The sequence below is a fragment of the Trichoplusia ni genome, chromosome 4 (genome assembly GCF_003590095.1).
Source record: "Trichoplusia ni isolate ovarian cell line Hi5 chromosome 4, tn1, whole genome shotgun sequence".
NCBI classification, from domain to species: domain Eukaryota; kingdom Metazoa; phylum Arthropoda; class Insecta; order Lepidoptera; family Noctuidae; genus Trichoplusia; species Trichoplusia ni.
The window spans coordinates 17,488,093-17,511,376 of record NC_039481.1 but is presented as its reverse complement, the minus strand read 5'-3'; the positions used below and the strand labels follow the sequence as shown (position 1 = coordinate 17,511,376).

Genomic DNA, 23,284 nt, shown 5'->3' with positions numbered 1-23,284 from the left:
GGCAACACTAGATGAAAAATCTACCAAAAATGACAAGTGTTACTACATCAAAAAATTTACTTATTTAGAGTGGTCACACTTAAAACCATCCCCAATTATACAGACGCTTAATATATTGCGAAATGAGATTCAAAATTATCATCAGAGGCACGACATCAGGCTTTTAATTATATTCTTATTTTTTTACTCCAAGGACGGATAAGCCAATGTTAAGAAAAAACAAATATTTATAAATATCGGCATGGGAACATGTATTGTAGTCAACCTTATATCTATATTTGTGTGGGCTATTTTTAGCTTGTAATCACAACATACCTATATTTTAATAAAATTGGTAAAATAAAACGCATAGGTCACCAGTGACCGATGAACAATGTGCTTTCCGATCGCCATCATTCATTTAAATTGTGGTCAAAATGCTTTTACAATTTATGTAAAGCACACTCCGTATACCAAAGACATTTATACAAGCTGTAAACATGATAAAATTTGATTGAATATGCAGTAATTAACGTTAATTATCGTCATTTTAATACATTCGAACGATTCAGTTTGCTTTTACCGCTTGTAGAAATATAAGTCGTCTAGAGGTAGACATTGTTCAAGACAATATTTATTTAACAATATAGGTATGCAAAAACATTACTTCCCAAAAAACGGACCAAACAAAACAAAAAAAAGTTATAAATGCATGCACTAGATTTATAAATAAGTTACAAAAAAAACATTGTACATCACTCAGGTATCTGTTATTGCGTCGACGATAAATGTTTTGGTTTTAAAATACAATAATTAATAATAAAATAATAATAAATCCAACAGTTTTCAGTAATACAGTAAGTGGTTAAAATATTACTTAACACAACCACGAGTGAACATGAAAATCCATATTAATAAGAAATAAGTTACAATATAATGTTAAACGGTAATCCTATGGTAGAAATTATAAATCTTAGTTAAAATCTACGGTACGTTTTGAACATTCAAAGTTAACCCTATTTCATTGAGTTGTATAAAATCAAATGCGACATATATTATTTCATTTAGGAGCAAATACTATGTTTATAATTATACTTTATATTATTTAATATGCAACGCTTAATTCATTACAAAAATCGTTATCCATCATAAAATTCATTTCCTTAAGAAACAGTTGTATTATTTATTTCATTTGTATCTCATTTCAATTATCTCTCCAATTCACAGAAAAATATGTTTGGTGTTATAATTATTATAGAAATTGTTAATTTTATCATTTAATTCATATTATAGAAAACATTGAAAATGTTAACTTTAGTTATTAAAATAGTCACCGAAGCGTTTTGTAATTTAAATTTATTCTTATATTTTTATACAACTTACATTTAACAAATGAAATAGGCGTTTTAATAAATTGTGTATTTATACATTTTTGGCTGTAAATGGTCCTTCGACTTACGTCAATGTGAAACAGTAATATATTATAAATCCGTAAAAGACAACAGCGAAATTCCGTCACGCAAAATACTGCAATTAAATAGAAATTATAAACGTATGAAACTGAAAAAACCAGTGCACTACTTCGAGCCCTAAATACATAGAAAAGTACAAAAAAAATGCGCTGAGTTCTAGCCGTAAATAAGGTGTAAAACAGCGCATACTTTGCAAATAGTTAGAATCGAAGCTTAGACCCTGTGACAAAACCTAGCGTCATAGATAAAATTCTAGATTTTTAAAGATCTAACACTACACCTAAGTCTAGCTACCTTAGTGTAATTGAATTTTTTCAGGTACATAGTCGGCGTTTTCCTTTTCAATTTAATTTTAAACTGAGTTTATATTTTTATAATATTTACAATGGCGGCCGGGAGTGCCAAGTTAAAAAAACAAACTTCAGAATGTTACAACAATTAAAAAGCGACAGTGTTGTCAGGTAATTTAATCAAGTGAGAAACTATATTCGTATATTTTTTTTACTTTGGCTCCGCGGCTGCCAACCTTACAATATAATAATTGTACCTAGGTGCTTTTAACTCAAGATATAAATAGGTACATATAATAATAATATAGTCGAGAATAGGCGTCTGATTTTATGCGATAAGACATATTCAAATCAGTCATTTAAAGGGAGGAAACAGAATGTGTTTAGAGTTTCTATTGGAAAACGTTTGCAACAACGCCAGGTATTGGTCGATATAGCGATGTGAAAAATAATAATAAAATCAAAACAAAAGGTTGTATGGTTTAAAATACGTTAAAAGAAAAAAGTAATAAAAGTGAAAAATAAACATAATAGTATCTATATATTTATTTTACGATTTAAAACTTACGATTGGTTAATTTTGTAACATGATTTAAACTGATAAACAAAAATCACTACATCGACCAAAAACCAGCCAAGACTTAACGAATACCTAAAAAAACTGCAAAAAATAATAATAAAATAAACATTACGAATAATCAGTGAAATACTTACAGACCTAATAATAAATAAATAAAAAAAAACACCACTTAATCTATACAGTAAGTGCCACTTTACCATCGATGGGATGTTGTAGAAAACTTCATGGTTTAAACGTCAAAATTTTCTTTAAACATCTAAAATAATCTTACAAGGAATAAAATGAGGTAGATATAAATTGTGATATGGAATAATGAACAACGATCATCATTAAAACAATGTAGGCTGTGCCGAGTATATGTAGCTTACGTCACGACACGTGTCGTCATAGCAACACAACGGATTTTGATTTAAAATGTTTTAATTTTGTTTTATAATTAAAAGGGTACTTGTTAGAATAACAATTTTCATAGACTAGGTCTTTTTATTCAATATTGCTTAAATAGTAATATTTTTCTTCTAGTTATAATCGAATTATGACCAATCTGAGCCGTGACGTAAGCTAAACATGTTCAAGCTTTTAAAAAGAGGAAAAAATGTGCAATAACGTTTTAGTAACTTTCATAACGATAACGCGTGTTTTTATAAACTATTTTCATTTTATAATATCCATAGTTCGTTGTAATAAATTATTATTTTTATTATAATATATATATATATTCTATATTTTACATTTAATATGACTCTATCTACTCGATTTCTTAGGTTTTAAGTATCTAGAAATTTGTGGATTAAAATATGTAAAACTGGATTAAACAAGATATTATAATAACATATAAATGTGCGTTTGTAATATTGTAATGTGTAAATATTAAAACAGAAGTGGAATGTAAATGTGGAGCTACTAGCATCTAAGGCTTCTCTACAAACTGTTTGAAAATAATCAGAATAAAATAAATATAGTTATTTTTGTAACATTATTTAAATACTATTTGTATGTACACGCGTATTTCAGGGTGTTTGGGTTACATTTTGGTCTACATTTGTACGATAATGTTGCACTAACAGTGGTCTATTTGTGATTCGTGATGTGTAGTTGAGGCACTGTTCGCGACGCGAGGCTCCCGTCCGCGCCATTCCTACTTTATTGTCGGGCGCATATAATCTCAGGCCGTAACCGAACTACGTTATGTACAAGTGCGAGCCGTAAACGGCAATAATAACGTTATATATACATCGTAACAATCAGGAGGTGATCAGACCGGATGGGGCGAGAATAACTTCACGTGCTATTGGACAACTGCTACTTTCGACCTGAATCCATTTTTAACACTTAAATTATTTACCCGTACTATTGTTTATCAAAAAAAAAAATATCAGCCTTACAATCATTAAAAATAAATTCTAACGTTAGGAACGTAACACGACAAGCTATCCTCGCGCAGACCCGTATTAATCGGACTATTTTAAGCCTCATTATTATCTATAAAAACACTTTTAAGTATTATCCTTCCTTATCATATTCGTATATCCATTTTACTGTGTCTAACGAGCAACTAGTAAAAAAAAGATTGTCTGTACAGAATCTCAATTCTTTGACTTAAATATAGCAACACCATTCGAATTGACGCGAGAAATCGGTATCGAGGGATACCAGACTTCAGGGGCCGCCTACCCCTCGTGTAGTTCTGTGTGCCCGGGAGGGGCGGGGTCTCAACCGTTAGGCTGGAGCGTGGGGAGAATTTTGCTGTTGTCTAGTTGGAAGTCGGTACTCCTTGTTAGCTCTGAGTTCATGTTGTCGTCCGGGAGTTTGTTGAACGAGTTGTTCGCGCTGATGTCCCGCGAAGACCTGGACACGTCGTACTCCGGTCTCCGGGAGGTGTCCAGGAGATTGAAGGTCGTAGAGGCGGACGTGTCGGGATCGAGAACCGTCTCCAGCGTAGCGTCCGGATCCTCGTAGCGCGCTACGTCGAACGTAGGCTCGTAGCGGCGCCCTTTGCGCATGCGTCCGTTTGGTGTTTTTGTTTGCTGTTGAAAGTTACGCTTATTGTAGACATTCAGATGAAGTCCAGCAAGTGACATTTTTTAGGCAAGACTATTACCAAAGGATTTTATTCGTGATACTGAGAAAGTTCCCAAAAACACCACTATAATTTTCCAAGGACAAGGAATCTTTTCTTCAAGGCCAAATGCTACTAGCGCTTATATTGTTTCATCACATTAGATATTGATTCCTAAATCAACAACAAAAATTTAAATTTGTCATAGTTTTTGCTAAAAAACTAATCATAATTGCAGTCCTAAATTAATGCCTATTTAAATCATATCAATAAAAAAATAAATTGCTACTAGTACTCACATTGGGATTCTCAGTGATATGAACGTGTCCGTTCAGTAAGGGTTCTCCAGCATCCTTGGAGCCACCACCGTTGGCCAGCCGGTTGCCAATGTTCTGCACAACAGTTACTTATTATCTTGGGTTGTACAAAGAAATAAAGAAAAAGTCCTAATACTTAAGTAATCCTGCATTAATTTCTGCTTAAATTAATTATTTGGATCATTGTTAGAAATTAAATTTTTAAAGAGATTAACTATTTCATACAAATTGCTGTATTGAATTTAGTATTAACTAATTACTTCTCCAGAATAGGAAAAAAACTATCTTCAAAATTAAAAGTGATGTACAAGAACATGTATTATAGTCTGTTTTTTTTACAACTGAAATGGGTTAAAATACCATTAATTGTCAAATATAATTTGGGCTGGTTTCCTAATTCTGTTTTCCTTCATTATTTTACCAAGTGATAATTACTTATAAGCAAGACATTCAAAAAGAAATTGTTGCCTGTCGGGATTTGTCTACAGTATTTGACTTGGCAGTCCAACCGTCACCAAACTATTAGTTCTGGTTGCTAGGCTCTATGATATAGATCACACAAATGCCTCGATACAATACCTTCATTTCAGCTCCTTCCTCTTCGTTGCCATCATTGGATGATAAGTGCCGTCGTCGTGACCTGGTGAAGCAAAATAATTAAAAATAACACAAACCTTTTGGCGCCAAGTATCGGCTTGTTATCAGACTGTAGATAAGATTTATTTATTCCCAAATCATGCAGGATATATCATTTTACTAATCATTATAATATAATATAATATTATAATATAATATATTATTGGACAGCATTCACACAACGCCATCTAGTCTCAAATTAAGGAGAGCTTGTGTTATGAGTACTAAACAACTGATAAACATACTTATATATTTCTAAATACGTACATAATATAGATAAATTACACCCAGACACAGAACAAATGATCGTGCTCATTACACAAACATTTGTCCTGGGTGGGAATCGAACCCACGACCTCCGGTTTAGCAGTCAGGGTCACCAGCCACTAAACCAACAGGCCAGTCGATTATGAGCGTGATATGGTAGAATAATGAAAAAAGTTTTTATTGATTCTTAGATAGATACATTATTATAATGCTTCGTGCTGGTATAAATTGACCTAAGATATAACTCCTAAATCAAGTATTTTTGTCTCGAATGAGTTGTTAACTTTCAAAACGATAGATGATACTTCTTCATTCAGAATCTCATAATTCCGTACCTGACTGGAGATCTAGTCCGTTTTCTTCTCCTCCAAATGCAAACCGCAGCAGCTGCTAGCACACACAGTAGCAATACTCCTATTGCAATACCTAAAGCTGAAACCAAATAAATACAAACATTTTGTTATCATCTTAAAAGTTACTCAAAGTGGCTCAAAGGCATCTTCCCATAATGATAAAGTTAACCCTTGTTTTTTAGGCTCTCATGACTATTAGGTTTGCTTAAAGAAGGAGGGACATACAGAATCTTTCAACTTTCAACTAGTGATGAAACTTACTCAGATAGAAGGAGGATTGGTCGGGCGGTCGCGGCGGCACGGTGAGCACCTGACTCCGTGGGGAGGGGCCCGCCACCGCCACCATCACGTACGTTGGCTGCGAGGGGTCCAGGTCCGTCAGCTGTGGGGTAAAATATATATTAGTAGTAGGGTATACCCTACTGGATAAAAACAATACGTGGAAGATTTTGCGGTTCCGGAAATTGCAAGCACGAGGCAAAGCAGACAGCGTGATAGAGCTCTAAATGAGGTTTTCACTACTGACTTTAAGATATGAAGGGAGTATGTAAACGGGGTAAATATGTTATTTAAATGAACAGGTGTAAAAAATTGCAAAGATAAAAGTGTAAGACAGGATTCGAGCCTGTGACTCCTAGTTTAGAGAACCAGTCAGCTGACAAACTAAGCTACCCAGGTCCCCGATCGTGATTTCCAGTCATCCTATTTCAGACATTACCGGTATAAGGAGTACTTACAAGGAAGCTGTTGGTAGTGACGTTGATGCTGGTCCAGCGCTCGAGCGGCGTGGTGAGGTTCTGCGAGTAGCGCAGCACGCGCGCGCCCGCGCCGCGCCAGCGCACCTCCACGCCCGCGCGACTGAACTCGTACGACAACTCCTTGGCTTCTGCACGGGATGGATAATCTTATTACAGAGAAAGAGAATATGTTTTATTTTCTTACCGAGAAGTAAAATCAGTATAAGAAGAAATATGTTTGAACAAAAGTTAGAACTTCTTTTATATTTTATCACACAATAACTATTTATAATTGACTATTTTAGGACGTCACCATGCCGTTAGAAAAACATAATGTTGCTGCGTCTTTTCCCTTTTGCTAGCTTTCCCAATACTTGTTTAATCCAATTATAATGTTACTCACCAGGCATTTGTACTGGGATGTTTAAGATGGAGCTGTGCCCCACCGGCTCGTATCCAGTTATCATCACGTACAACACGCTCGACAAATCCACGCCAGTGATCTGGGAAAAAATTACCTTTAGTTATTGATACAAAACTTTGCATGTATTTTTAAGTGTATTGCTTCTTCTGTCAATGATGCCTTTGACGTGCCCTTCCTTCTTCCCTCTTAATAATTGACATTTGTCATGTATGCTTACATCGTCATCATCCCGTTGGGCTGGATTGTAATTAACGCTTTTGTTAAATGTTATTTATATACGGCCCTTGAATTGGTTGGCTATTAGTTATTAGTGACTCAAAATCTAGGGCTAATGGACGAATAGCTTTAACTTGCCCATTTTCCGCGCCCTTTTGGTCACGTACAAAATATTGTTTAACTATTTTAGGTACATACCAGCACAGTATTCCCATTGGTCTCGACACAGGGCCACTGGTTGATGGGCAGCTTCAGTTCGTTGCTGTAGTGGACGGTGTACTTGTCAGGCACGCTGTTCCAGGACACACGGATGGTAGTCGCGTTTATCAACTTGTAGGTTAAGTCCTTGAAGCGTTGGGATCCTGGGAAGAAATGTACTCAATTATGTTTTAAGTAGAGCCTTACGCAATTACGAGACTGAGTTTAGAGTTGAAATATCGAAATAAATAGATTAAGTGTCCTGAGGAGGAATTAATACACACTCCTGGCGATTATGATAAGTTGAGCCTTGAAAGAGTTTTGAAAATTCTGAGTTTTTCTACAGAACAGAAAAGCAGGTAGGCCTAATGCTTAGTGCGTTTTCATGGAAGCAAAGTGGGGTTATATGGAACGGAGACAACTAAACAATTGATTGGCCATTAAAACAAAGTAAATGTCTAAGAAAGTTTTTTTTTAATAGGGCCATTAAATTTGAAGTATCACATACCTTCAGGTTCCGTGCTGATTTGTATTGCTTTAGAGAACTCTCCCACAGCACCCCTGTCCGGCACTCGAACCTGAACTCGAACCACGTACTCGCTGCTCGGAGACAGATTCTCGACACGAATTGAATTAGAGTAGCTGTAGGGAGAAAAATTATGAAATCACTTGAGAGATTCAACAAAGAAATAGGATAATAAAGCAGGATTTTTTTTAATTGTTTCAGTGATCTAGGTATGATTGGTCTGAATCTGGCTACTTTGAGCACGTGACTTGAATGATTGTGAAAGCCCCCGCGACAAGGATTAAATTCCTTAATGAGGGAGTCGTGACTTTAAAGCAAAAATCGGATCTTCATTAAAAAAAAACATTTGCCGACATATTTTAAAGATCTGATAAATCCCCCTTAAATAGGCAATATATTGACAATGACGAACATAAAGTAGGTGTTTAAATATCAACCAAACCATACCTTTCAACACACTCCTCGTTCCCGTTGACCTTCCTGGTGCAGACCATGTAGGTGTATATCTCGCGCAGGTTGGCGACCTCGTCGCAGCGCCAGCGCACCGTGAAGTGGCGCGGCCCCACATCCACCACCTCCACGTCTTCAGGGACAACTGTTACCTTACTGAAATTCAACCGATTATTAATATTGGGCACAATGACTTTCGGACAATGTCCATTTAATCTTCCAGGTCCTTTAATGTTATTTGTGTGGTATTGAAATGTCGGATTTAGGGTTAATTTTAAACATCTGTTTTTGCAAAAAAAGCAGCAGATCTGTTTTTACTTTGAGATCAGAAGAATCTCTCTATAGTTATAATTTTAATGGTTTGTACTCGTAGGCAAATAGCTGGTAATTGAAGTGAGAACTGAACTATACCGTTAATTAAACTGTCTCACAAAATTCACCAAAACCTTGGTTAAAACCATCATCACCATAAAAACTTCTCCTAATTAACTTATACTATTAAATAAGGCATCATCTGTTTGGAGAGCAACAGAACCTCACCCATCCAGTTCGTGGCTAGCGCCGCTGGTGGAGAACCACGGTACCAGCGTCAGGTTCTGCTGGAGCCACGGCAGCTTCTTGGTGCCCAGGACTCGGACTTGCAGTGGTTCTGGGGTCGGCACTGGGAGAAAGAAGCATTTTATAAGCAACTTGTAAATTTTTTTTAGGGTATGAACGTTAAAAGCATTAGTATCTCAATGAAAAAATACGTAAGAATTACGCCTTTGGATTCTAATTAGGTAAATAAATATTAAGTTATGATTATGATGAGTAATAAATCCTTTTGTATTTTAGTCTTCTTTAGTTTGGAATCAACAGAAGGTCGGCAACCACGTCTTAGGGTAACACTATTATGGTTGTGGAAGCTCGATAGTGCAATACACTGCGTTGAGTGCCCATCTCCCACATCCAAAATCCTCCATTGGACCAGGTGTTACGCAACTTGTGGGATGCTTGTGTTAACCAGTGGACCACGATATATTGACTCATTAAATCATAATTCAATTTGCAAATACCTTCAATAGTATAATTGTAGACACTTCCATCTAGAGTGACATTGTGCTCCTCAGTGTTATTCTCGGCCTTGTACTGCAGGATCCACTGCAGCACGCCAGGGTTCTGGTCAGCGAACTGCTTCCAGATCACCATGACATCGTCTCCCACATGCATCAGTTTTATTGGAACTGCGAAGAGAGATGGCAATGTAATATTTGGTTACTATTTAACGTTGTTGATATTATTAACGACGATATTGAACTTTATTCCTTAGTAGTAATGGTTTAATTTTGAAGAAATTAAAAAATTGCAATGGTTTGAATCTGTGTGTATAGGACTTCAAATTAATAGAAGAATTCTATTATTTTTACACTAAAGAATCACAATACTGTAATTGATTATATGCCTGTAGTGAAGACGCAAGTTATTTTTTATATTAAACGTTTATTTTATGCTATCTGATAAATAAATAAATAAATGATGTCTGCTTACCTCCCTGTCCTTGGCAAGTAACGCTCTCTGACATATCGCTTGCAATATTCTTTGTTGAAGACTTGATGTAAGCACGGACCTGCGAACAAAAAGTACAATGAATGATACAAATAATATTCTTTTCTCTCTTGTTTCTTCCTTGCTGTCCTTCTTCTCTGGTTTTATAAATTTTCTTATAGAAGATGATGAAGTGTCGTGCATGGTATACTTATGATGCCCATATTATACTTGTTTAACCGAACTTCAGGTATATGGAAATTACAATTTTATGGTTTAGACTTCAAGGTTCAGATTTAACTGTAGATTAGCTCGATATCTCTCTTAATATTACATTTAATTATTTTCATTATATTTATTTTTTATTATAGTATCTCTATGTATTTATTGAAAGTATAATGACTCGTCTTGGCGGGGGCATTATCGTGCCCCCAGATAAGGTTAAATATTTACCTGGAACCTGTAGGGTGTGAGTGCTTCAGCCACTTCTATTTCATCCTCGACGCCAATCACAGGTTGCCCCGGTAACGAGTTTCCATCTGAAGGAGAAATAAAATAATTTAAAATAGGATGTTTCATTAAATATATTACTTATGGAACTTCTATTTGAGTAAGATCCACTTTGGAAAGTAACAGTTTAAATTTTAGTTTTTAAAAGTAGGACAGCATAATCGCAGATTAAAATAAAGAAATACCTGGCATAGTAATCTGCACAGTGTACGCGAAGACATCCGCGTTGAGCTTGGGCCAGCGCACGTTGACGGCGGTGGCGCCAGCCGGGCCGCAGCGCACGCCGCGCGGGGCCGCCGCGCCCGCGCCGCCCACCTCCAGCGACGCCCACGACGACACCACGGACGACCCGCTCTGCGCGAAGCACTGGTATATACCTGACAAAATGAAGTAGGATAATTGAAGCGGTTGCAAAATCGAACAACAAGGGTAAGTTACTGATAAATGTCAAATGAGACCTATACAAAAAATAAATAATCATGTTTATCACACGAACATTTTGTTGGGTGGGAATCAATCCCACGACCACAACCCGAATATGTGTATTATTGCTACATTGTCGAAGGTTATTTCAAAGTTTATTTCCATTCTATAAAGAATTTATAGGTTCTAAAATATATACGAGTATATCATTCCAAAGTTTAAGTTCAAATCAACTAAGATAAGAAATAAAACCTCACCTTCATCTTCCGACGTCACGCTCCTGATGAGAAGTTCCATACGCTTCCCATCTGCTGATGGTAATACTACGATCTGAAAGATGGAACTTATTTCAATCATGGAACTTTACACACTTATTTTGGAGGTAATTCTTACCAAGTTCTAATATCTCCAAATCTAAAGAGCGTTTTAAATACAAAAAAGAGCCCTGGGCACTGTATTACCGTCGAGGACGGTCACGACAATATCCAATCCAAAACTCAGCTGTAACCGACTTACACGCGAGTAAAGCCACGGGATAATATAAGTTGGCTATAAAAAAAATCCTTACCCGTCCAGTCAATCCCAGTTTCTGGCCATCCTTGTACCAGGTGATGGTGGGCGGCGGCCTGCCGACGGCGGTGCAGTTGAACCTGACGGTACTGGCTCTGAAGGTCTGCTTTGATGTAGGAGGAACTGTGATGATGACAGGCTCTGTTATCGTCACGTTGAAGGTCTGTGGCAAGAGAAGAATGATCAATGTATAAAGATCCAGTCGACACGCTACTCTAAATAAATTAGCAAATAGAATTGGTAATTTATTTTCAACTGTCTAGTTTTCAGGGATAGATGAGGTAAAATTTGCAGAAGGACGAACAGACTATCAGTGACGAACAAAATAATAGTGACTTATTAACAGGGTTAACTTTTTACCCTTAGCTGCAAAACACAAAAAAATCCTACCAATCCTGTAAACTGGTAAGTTAGCTACCTCTTTGACAGAATTTAAGGTGGAAATAATTTTACCAGAAATCCATCCAATAATAATTTCAGTCACTAGTTTTTCTGATATCCACGCATATAGAAACAATTATAAGGAATAGATTCCTTTTATTAACGTTTTGACATTTGCCGATTTCGTGGCGAAAAATACTTCGCCAGAAATAGGTCTTTAGACTTCTAGTAAAATGAAGATTAGGACTTTTATCCAGAGTTACCAGGATTTAAGAAACTTTTGCTAAATATCCACAGTAAAAAAGTCACTCACAAAATGCCGACTAATCCAATATTTTCGAGGAAAAGAGAATTTCCAAACGTAATTAATGAGTTTATACGAAATGAGAGTGTTCCCAGAATTGAGTAAACAAACACACACGTTTAAATAACGATTTCATATAAAGCTAGAAGTAATTACATTGTTAACTTACTTATATTTTAATTAAATGTGTGTTGAGGCTTTGTTTTGCCTAAATTAGATAGAGCCACTCTTTGATAAACGCCTACATTTATTTCAGCTACTTTAAGTGCTGAATTTTGAGGAATGAAGTAAATAACACAATTTAGATGTGTAATTACGTGGATAACCCATTCGGTGACGGTTCCTCAACCACACAACACAGGCAAGACTATCCAGAATTAAACTAAGACTTTTAGCATGCATTTTTCAGATGGGAAACCATAAAATTTCTACTTCCGCTTTGGGGTGAACAGAAGGGAGTGTCAGACTCCTACTGACTAAAACCCACCCATGTTCCTCTCTTTGCCTTTCGTGTATCGGGGCCACAGTAACCCTTTCAGACAATCCTGCTACCCCACTTTTAACATGCCTACAATTGATATGGATACAACAATAAACAAGGTATCACAAATAGATCTGCATAGCAACCAACACTTAAAATGAATTATTTTAGAAAGCCGTTATAAGAATTTTAATCAAAAATATTATATGTTTTGATTGTATCCGTGACCCAGGGGTCTATAGAAGACCAACCTTCGGATATATTTGTCAAACTCTCTGGTCATAACGGCAAATATTTACTCAAGAAACAAACAATCAAAGCGCCCTTGGGACCGGCAGGTGCTCGACAAACTATTTGAGGGATGAAGGATTACTAGCCTCCATCGTAAACAAGCCGATTTCGTTAAAAAATCAGAGTTTAAATAAAGATGTAACAAACTCTATTTGCACCCTATTTGTGAAAACTGACTTTTGACTATGTATTTTTTTCTCCTATAGCTTCACTTACCTTAGCCAGGTCGCTGTTCCCCTCGACAGCGCATTCGTAGACTCCCTCTTGGTCCAGGTCTGCCCAGCGTAGAGTCAGTACTTCGTCTACGTGTTCCAACTCACTGGTTCTCTGCCCAGGTTGAGTGAACTTCCATATTAACTGGAGAAAAACATATTTTTATAAATTAAGAAACTTACTTTACTATCCAAATTTATGCTCCTTTATTTTAGAATTGATCGTGGCTATAGGCCTAACGCTTATAGTATTCAGGAGTGTTGGTACAGTAGTACCACATATTTCATACGTAATAAACTAAATTTAACATGCAATGCCGATGTTTGCGCTCCTATAAACCAAGACTAGCAACAATAACCAATCACCACTACCAAAACACTTCGGCTGAATATGTTCAAAGAGAGCAGACTCTTTAGAAACCCAAATCCCTTGGTAATGAATCTATTTATTAATATTACTAGGATTAAAACACCTACCCTAGGTCTAGGCACTCCGGTGACGGGGCAGGGTAGCACCAAAGTGCCTCCCTTGGGCACCGCCAGCGCCTCATCCTGCTGCACCGGCAAGAAACCAGCCTCCAGCTCCGAGGAGTTCTCCTCCACCACCAGCCTGCCTTCGTGGCTGACACGCGTCCTATTCGCGTGAGTATTTGTTGCTTTGCATCTGGAAAAAAAAGAGAAAGGGTTTTTATGTGAACAGTATTCTTCAGCAAAAAGCAATCATGTTTTAGGAGATCTCGGGATGAACTAGATAACTTCTGTTAGCCAAAGACTGGGAGGATAAGATGAGGGTAAGTGTGGTAAATATAGCAGGAAGAAGTAAGGGTCACGACTGTCTATGAGTTGACTTTATCAATGAGAAGAAGAAGAAATTTGTTTTAGGTTTTCGAGAATACCCTAAACACAATTCTTATTCGGTGTTATAAGCAAGTTCACATTAAAAATTCAATTTCGATGTGGTATGACGTATTACATGAATTTTGAGGGAGAAAATTCCCAAAACAGATTGGAACCTTAACACACTTGTTCAGAACTGACATTAAAGATGGATAACATTGTAATAAAGTCGAGCCTTTGTAAGAATATTTAACAGCGGCTTGCTCAAATCTGTTTTCTTATACATTAAGTTCAGGAGGTTGTTTTGACGTACCTGTAAAGTCCTGCATCTTCACGTGTCACGTCCGTGATAAGTAGTTGATTCTTCAGCGAATAATACCTGGAACAAAGAAATATTTATTAAGGTGAACAAATATTTCAAGAAAAATGGGATATGCATATGTATATGGGACAAGAAAAAACTAAAACTCGAAAATAAGTGCACATCCGTCGAATTAAGAAACGATTTAGATTACGTTACCAATATTTAAACCAAAAGATTTCCTGGAAAGGCTTGTAAATAGTAATTTAAGTAACGCTCCAGAATCTATCTCATAATAACGCTTTAAAGCACAGGACATAGCCACTGTTCGTTCTCTTGTTGCCTACCTGCTATTCTCAGGCAAGGGTTTGCCATTTCTCTGCCAAGAGATGACGGCGGCTGGCCCCGAATTGATGCGACAATTCAGGACGAACGGCTGGCCGCGCCGCGCCGTCGCATTCTCGGGATGCACCGAGAACTGCTTATCTAATGCTGGTAACAAAGAAAAGAGAATTAAATAAAAAGTTACGTACAAAAAAATATATCCTATAATATGTTTTATCATACAGAATACGGGTCTATGTTCTTTGAAAAGGAATCGTTGGAATAAAAAGTTTATAATATTTGTTTTTCATCTGCAGTTTGACGTTGATTTGTCCTAAAGCTATGAGTGAGAATCGAAGTTACCAAAAAAATCGTAAAAAATCAAGCAAACACTCAATCCTTACTAAATTTATTTTCCCTATTGTTCTATCTTACTTCCTCTCCTTCAACCCACTTTAAATTAACTACGTCATTTGACAAACAATACTAAAACAAAATATTTATTTTACGATCCACCTCTGACCCTCAAAGAGAAAGCCTCAAGGCACTGTTTGATTGTCCACAAAGGAAGATAAAGGCCGATGATTGATTCTCTGTGTGTATTATAAGTTCCTTTATAACACTTGATGTGGGCCTGACGGGTTCGATCCCAGTTGCGATCAAAAAGGTTGGGAATGACCTTCCGTGAGGTGAAACGATTTTTATAAGGTATTGTTGGAGGAAAATGGTCGAAGATTTCACGATTTGCAATTTCATTGTAGAATTGTAACGTTATGTATTTGGTATTGGGAAACGACTCCCGCTTTAAGCAATTTAACCCTTGTGTCGCGGGGGGTTCCACAAACATTCAAGTCACATGCACAAAGACACCCAGACTCAGAACAAGCATTCGTGGTTCACAAAATGCTTGTCCTACGCGGAGTGCGAACCAATGACACGTCGCGCATAGTGGGCTGACGTGACAACCATTCGGCTATACGCATGCAGTCAAAGTTAGAAAGTAGAGGAAAATTTCATGGGATACCATGAATTACCAAAAAATGATCTGGCGCCGATAAACCATAAGTGAGCAAGCGTGATGCCTTCAGCAAAAGAACTCACAAGGCATATTAAAATAGTCACATACATAATTGATTCCTGGTTTTTGTCTTGTAATTGTAAAGCTGCTTGATGAACAAAGTTAATATTAGTAGTTACACAATAAAGAGCACGCATAAAGAGTTTATCCACCAAATCTAAAGAAAACATTAACGTCAAAAATAAATTATAATATAATAATAGAATGTAGATAACTAAAAACTGGTCAAGTGCAAGTCGGACTCACGACACTGAGGGTTTCGTGCAAATAGGGGAAAATTAAAGTAAATAATATGTAAAAGAATGGAATAAAATGTATGACCGTGCCAACTCGATTTGCTTAATTCCGAATTATTTTTATTATTATTTGTTGTTATAGGGGCAACATTATTACATCGGCACATACATTTCAATTACGTTCATCTATCGCGGTTCAAGAGATACAGCCTAGTGGCAAACGGACGGACAGACATGAGAACAGCAGAGAGTTATTATTAAGGTTCGATTCTTACCCTTTAAGTGCAAAACCCTAAAAAAGTAGTAAAAAAACAAGCGCATTAATTAGCTTAAAGCGTGCGTGTTAGGATACAATATTGAAGGAACCTATCATCACGCTAGTTGCCTCTGGAAGGCTCAGCTGTGTCGTCAGCCACGTTTGTTTATGATGATATTAAATTCTATAGTGCCGACATTGCACGCAAAAATAGAGAATGTATTTTTTTAAGTACACAATTATTTAGTTATGTTGGCATTTCAGTTATAATTTTCTCTCGTTCGTAGTCAGCATAGCTTTTATAAACCAAATAATAAATATTTCATTTTAAATCATTTGTTATATTTTTGGAAATAAAAAGGTTCTATGGTAAAAAAACTAAAAAAATATTACCGAAACTTAACCAAGATTTTTCCTTAAAAACAAGAATATTATACCAGGCGCACAGAACATATAAAGAGTACAAAAAACCCCATCCCAACCCCACCAGCCATAATACTTGTAACATTGTGAGGCGTGAGCACCACGCCATCCCATAAACATTGATGTGACCCCATACCATTCCATTTTGTTACAACTCCAATGACACTGAAAAGTAACGCGGTTTCACACGCAGGATATGAAATTGCTAAGCTGTTTACGAGCAGACTTCATTTATGAGATGCGTGGAGGAAATTATGCGATTAAGATACGTGACGTTTTGTCTTTTATCGCGTAGTATGGCATTTAGATTGTGTGTAGTAACCTTAATAGGATGTTATCTGTTTGAAAAACGTTGTAATGTCGAAAATTTTAGTTGTAGTTTCTTTTAAATATTAGTACTTACAATAAAAAATATATAATAAAGAGTTCTTGTGTACGTAAATAAACGGGCATATTAATTTAAAAAGACTTGTGACCACGCAAAAACTACGACATTCGTGTGATGGACGAATACAAGTCTAGTGCATGTGAAATTCCGCGATTATTGATGAAAATCCTTGATCTTTGATCATTAAAACGACTCCCGTTTTAAAATTAAGAAGTTATATAAATATTCACACGAAACCATACATCCAAATTCGTATATGCAATAAAAAAACCAGATACATAAATACATTATTTTTCAGAAATGTTTGTCAATTATTTTTTCAACTACAGAAACCTTTAACCATGTATCTTCAATACATAGGCAATACATAGGTAATTGGTTTCACTCCTTATTCCGTTTCATTTTACAATTATTTCTATCATCTACAGTCTACAGATATGATCTCCTAATTCACACACACTACATACATAATATGTAGTAGTAGCTACACATGAAATTGATCAACATTGATGCAGAACAGTAAATCATCAGGGCTCCCCGTCGCAGCCGGTTCCGATACGTCCGTCCGGTTGATTGATTGCCGAGGAAACGTAAGTGTCATGTTCTATGATACGAAGAGTAGGAAGAAACTTATTTTATTTTATTTTTTTATTTTATTTTGTTATTAACTTATCTTGAAAAGGCCTGAATTCTACCAAAATGGAAAAAGATGTTTTGGAAATAATATTTTCCAAGTGTAGTGAGAGGTAATTAGGTTTAAATTGTGATACTCCGTTTTCGCTTCATTCTATTTTTAAGGGTTTAAACCCAAAGAATAATAACGGAACGCTATCACAGACAGTTCACATTTTCAAAGATGAAGGTGTTGCTACTAAAACAATAAATGGTTAAAATAATCAGTTTGATGGGTAAACAATATTCGTTGCAAAAATGTTCTCCTTTTTCTGTAATATTCGCCTATTCGTACCGATCGGTAAAACCGAGTCGAAATAGCAAGGTTTTTTATAGAAATTTCTGGTGAAAAATACGATTGTTTTTACAATTACTTTATTCCATTCTCCGAGTTTTAATTTTTAAACTGTCTCCTACAAAACCGTTATAACATATGTATGATTTGAGAAAGCGACTTTCCCGAAAGCCGTGTATTTTGAAGCTCCATTTAATTTAATTCCGTGTTTGCAACCCCCACCCAACACAGAACACCCCCATCGTCTTTCCGTAACCTAATCTCTAAACGATCTTCCATTTTGTTAACCTTTGCAGAAGGCATTTCTACCAAGAGAATAAATAGATTACTAGGATCCGCACGCCTCGATTTTCCAACAAATTTACAGAAAAGCTATATTTTATTAGACACGAATAAAAGTCACCTTTGGGAGAATAATATTATATTTGCTGAAGGTCCCATGTCTGCACCCACGCTTGATAAATGTAAAGCGAAGCGATCCTCGTGTATCGGTCGAGCATCTTACACAGTGGAAATCACAGAAGCATTCTAGTACTTTTTTTTTATTCCACAGCTTTCACCCAGCGCCATCTAGTCTCAAACTAAGTAAAGCTTATTTTATGAGTACCAGACAATAAAATTGATAAACATACTTATGTATTTTTAAATTAGATACATTACATAATAAAGATAATATACTAGTGCTCATCACACAAACATTGGTCCTGGGTGAGAATCGAACCAACTAACAGGTCAGTTTTAAAATCGAATTCATGAAAGTCTACTTTGCCGGTACAAAACGAGTGGGTGACGCGTGCTCTCGGAGAAATGAAACAATTGTGAATGTATCTTTTATTAAAATTGAAAAAGCAATGATGACGGCTCAGTGTAGCCTAAAGATACATTAATTTTCCATAAGACAAGTCGTAGGACATTTCGTTAATTGTATAGAGTAAGCACTGGAGGTGCTAAATATAGTCTGAGTGATTCAAGATAATGAATACTTCAATAATGTTAGATATATGAAAGCTTTTAAGCATTCAAAAGTTATTGGGGAAAAATTTATACTAATAAAATACATAAACCCTAGAAACAACGTAAATATTTTGGGAATTCTTGTGATAGACTTAAGTTCATGAAACAGATGTTTACCTCTATTTTAATATATAAAAGTATTGTCAGCATTCCGTACCAAATGGTTAAAAACCGTAACAAAAGGAACCGTGTTGGTGAAGCTCCGCTGTCTGTGTGTCCATATGACCTGGCTGTACCTCAAGAACCCTGAACGATGTTAGTTACCGTACTCCTCCGAAACGGTTCGACCGATTTTTATGAAATTTTGTATACATATTGGGTGAATCTGAGAATAGAACAACATCTATTTTTCATACCCCTAAGTGATAAGGGTTGCTGACACTAAAAAAATATATTTTTTTGGGACGAAATTGTTTGCTTTTATTTTTAAAAATACATACTACTAGAAAAGATAAATATTCGGCAAAACAACGTTAGCTGGGTCAGCTAGTATACTATAAATTAAGATCAAAGGTAAGTAACGTTAACAGTCATAATTTTGTTAGAGGCACAAAAAACAATTGACCCACAAATCTATTTGTCACCCAACCGATTTTCCTTCCTTTACCCTATACGGAACCCTTAGTGACGCGCTTGAATAATTTTATTTGTCTTCCGAAAACGCGAGTTTTCTCTGTAAACATTAATTATAACATAACAATCTCATTCTCTATATTTATCAAAGTTTAGGAGATCCGGGCTGTTTCTTGATTGTCCAATAAATTATTCATGGCAAAATATTATTAGAGCAACCAACTTCTAGGGTACGATGTTAGTTCCACGTGTAGTCTTGTACAGGATAAAGAAATAGGCAAGAAATAATAAGACCTAGTGTTTTTACAGAGAGAATTGGAGAAAATACTCGTAATAGTGAAACTGGAGCTAGCGAAACTTTAATTCCAGTTATGTTTACTTAGTTATTCTAAGATGGCCGACTAATTTGGAGATGTCTCAGATAATTGGAAGTCTTGGCCTCTATTTACTTACAATATGTATGAACATTATTGCATTGTATTCGATACAGAGCGAGACGGAATTATACTTTGTGTAGCGTTGTCTTGCTCTTGCAATGAGAATCGTTTTTATTTAAAGCAGGCCTAAAGCTAGTCGACCCCAGCGTTCATCCTTATATCCCATATATCCCACTTACAGAATAAATGATTTCATTTCATAGTAATTTGTCCGGGGTCAATGACCATATCATATAAAATTAAAATTTATTAAAGTAAACAAAATTTTGATAACCCTTAGGTCAAAATTTAGGTCAAAACTTACAAACTTTCGCCTGTAATAGTAGTAGGATATAAGTTAAATAAACCATCGCATAATATTGGACGATTTTTTTTTAATATATTTGTTTTTGCCTGTCTTCCAATATAAGGTTATCATAGATAGATATAAAGCTTTGCATTTTACTAGCTCACATATACTGCGAATATACTTCGTTAAGGAGTATTTTTTCGGATTAATATGTTCTACTACTCGCATAAATGACTAGGCTTTCTATTGGTAAAAGAATTTTTAAAATCGGTTTAGTAAATCCTGAGATGACCCCTACAACGTCACAAACTAAACTTTACATTTACGTAATATTAGTAAAAACTCACAACTGAATCTTTATTATTCAGGAAATCTGTTCACGTCATGAAAGTAAGTTTTTCAGAACTTGTTACGGTGAGATGAAAATCCTGAATAAAAAGAGGGTAAGACACAAAGAAAGACCTAAAACTAAAATTTCAAAGGTGTCTGTAAAACTTTGAACAATTAATTTTGTAAACATACTGATAGCGATTTGAGGCGGTCGCTCCGTACTGTAATTAACTCATTTATCGTACAGTTTTTGTTAAACTAGTATAATACTACTAAAATTATTCTTCTCTGCAGAAGAACATGGTATTTGTCCCAAACTATTCTATTTTTCCTTCATATCAGCACTTTTAGACTAACTCGGTAATAGTAGAATACCTTCCTATCAGAATCCCTTACGAGGTTTGATTATCGAGGAAGTTGTATGGCAGTAGTATCTTATCCTAAAATCATCAAGCAATGACCATTATTTTTCTGTGTACATTATTGAATCCTGAATGAAGTCAAACGAACAACAGAAAAACGTCAGATAGCCACCCGGATGTTTCCATTTTAATAAATTAAAATTGAATGTAACTTTGATCAAAGGTGTTCTAGATTGACTGATGGCATCGTTTGACTTTATTTACAAGGCTTAAGCCTTCAGGAAGGTTTTGACGGAAACAATTGTTTAAGTTATATTCTCTAAGCAATCTGATGGAATGTTTTAGTTTCGATGGAAGGAAAGTGTCGACTTTTGTTCTTGAAGTGTCCATTCTTCGTCTGTATAGCCTTTTCTTAAAGTTTATAGGGTCGGCAGTCAGTAGGCTTGTCAACGGATTCAAGTACTGTTTCATTTGAATTAAGTTGGTTGGTACTTTGGACACTAGCGCCAATTCGTGCTGTGGCTCAAATTCAAACTATGCATGTTCAAAAACCAACGACGTTGATGACACTGGACCGGAACTCCATCTGAGCTAGGTTTGATGGTACTATTTCAGCTGAGCAAAGCCCGTTGTGCTAGAAAGCGAGCAGACCCAACTGTATCTTTCAGCATACTGTATTTTGTTATACATTTTTTGACTACTACTTTGTCATTACCGACTAGACATTATTTAGCACAGCACTTAATAATGGAGGTTAAATAAATATATAAATTCAATTAGATCTCCTCTTATTCTTCAAGCTTCATTATAACTATTATGAATGAAATACAAAAAAAAATATTTTACCCAAACTACAAGCTACAAGCCTTGCTTATAACTTGACCTATTTGTATAAATAAACATTTAATATATCAAGGCTACCTCAACAGATATCCTTACTAAATTTTCATCAAACTTAGACGCTTTGTCGAAATTATATACATCGGCAGTCCGCAACACGAACTAACTAAAAGCCACTAACACCGAGACATTGTTTATAACTAAAACGGCGAAGGAAATTGTTTAATTTGCAGCGAACATCGCTACATAGAGACAGATGGCCAAACATTGTCCATAACTTGGTTTTCAGTTGAATTATAAGCTTAGAACTTGATAGTGTGATGTGGTAACTTGTAATACAGATGGTCAGGCTAGCTGTCGTTCTGGACCCCCAGAGGACATTATTTTGGATGGATGGCAACCGACACCTGCACTACGAAACTGTAATTCCTTAGCAAATATAATTCACAAACTTGACGCCGGAGTTTTGGTGTATTAAAGTTTGATCGATAGGTTTGTTGTGACCTGGATGCCGGTTATAGCTGTAAAATATGCTCCTCAGTGAAAATTCAAGGTGTCAGATAACTTCACAGCAAATTTCGTCGAAATCGGTCGGAGTGTCCAAAAATTCATAATAAGTATCGCTGTGATAGAGCACAACATTTTAGTAATATTGTCGTTTAAAATAAATAATGAGTTTCATCTATTTTCAGCTGTTTAATTCAAACCTCGTAACCAAGAAAAACAATTTCCGTGATTAATAATATCACAATCATAAATCATGAGCAACAAAAATAAGGGAAATAAATGACCCAATGAGGGGCAAAAGGGCTTTCTTAAGAAAAGGAACGAGATTTATATTACCTTAGGTACTAATAAAACAGGAAGATTTCAATATCATTAAGTAAATGTTAATTGCTAAATCATTCTTAATCCCAATCTTAAGAAACCGTTATAATCAAAATGATCTTGTTTGAAATTGAATAACGTTCCTGTGAGCTTTTTTTATCAAAAATTGACAAATTACTTTTTAATTTACTACTTAACAGTTTAATTACCATTTATTACCTAATTATTGTTTTTGTATTTTTTTACTGATCTCTGTAGTAAACAGTGAGCCGCAAATCAGAAACATTGTGTCCGCAAATGCGGATTTTCTGGCCAAACTACTAATTAAAATAACAAATGTAATATAATTATAATGAAAATTTGATCCAGCCTTATTTTGCTTTCCTCTTTGTTAGTAACGTACAAACCTTGGGATGCCCTTGTTGAGCATTTCTTACATGTTTCTTACCATTACTCTGACCGAGGCTTGTAATGACTCGCCAAAGAGTCTGATAATATAGTCACAGGCTACGCTAATGCTGATTGCTTTAAACTCTTTAAAAACCTATGGATTTGGATGAAATCCCTTATCCTCATTATTGTCTACCCATTATTTGCTAGT

At 35.7% G+C, this 23,284-nt stretch overlaps 1 protein-coding gene across 2 annotated transcripts in view; it reads right to left on the bottom strand.

Annotated features, from left to right (window-relative positions):
* Positions 1–3,502: 3,502 nt before the first annotated feature.
* LOC113493366 (neogenin-like) overlaps positions 3,503–23,284 on the bottom strand; it is a 98,197-nt gene continuing 78,415 nt past the window's right edge. The window contains exons 4-24 of one of the 2 annotated variants that reach the window (XM_026871312.1): positions 14,686–14,830; positions 14,351–14,416; positions 13,678–13,864; positions 13,205–13,345; positions 11,530–11,694; positions 11,219–11,291; positions 10,724–10,915; positions 10,482–10,567; positions 10,032–10,110; positions 9,560–9,727; positions 9,045–9,165; positions 8,502–8,660; positions 8,037–8,170; positions 7,529–7,692; positions 7,094–7,193; positions 6,691–6,857; positions 6,215–6,335; positions 5,936–6,032; positions 5,277–5,337; positions 4,680–4,772; positions 3,503–4,348 (exon numbers count right to left, since the gene is read on the bottom strand). In XM_026871312.1, the coding sequence (XP_026727113.1) occupies positions 4,034–4,348; positions 4,680–4,772; positions 5,277–5,337; positions 5,936–6,032; positions 6,215–6,335; positions 6,691–6,857; positions 7,094–7,193; positions 7,529–7,692; positions 8,037–8,170; positions 8,502–8,660; positions 9,045–9,165; positions 9,560–9,727; positions 10,032–10,110; positions 10,482–10,567; positions 10,724–10,915; positions 11,219–11,291; positions 11,530–11,694; positions 13,205–13,345; positions 13,678–13,864; positions 14,351–14,416; positions 14,686–14,830 (2,834 nt within the window). In that variant the 3' untranslated portion in view covers positions 3,503–4,033. The remainder of the gene's footprint in view (positions 4,349–4,679; positions 4,773–5,276; positions 5,338–5,935; positions 6,033–6,214; positions 6,336–6,690; positions 6,858–7,093; positions 7,194–7,528; positions 7,693–8,036; positions 8,171–8,501; positions 8,661–9,044; positions 9,166–9,559; positions 9,728–10,031; positions 10,111–10,481; positions 10,568–10,723; positions 10,916–11,218; positions 11,292–11,529; positions 11,695–13,204; positions 13,346–13,677; positions 13,865–14,350; positions 14,417–14,685; positions 14,831–23,284) is intronic. The other variant, XM_026871313.1, reaches the window with a different exon arrangement.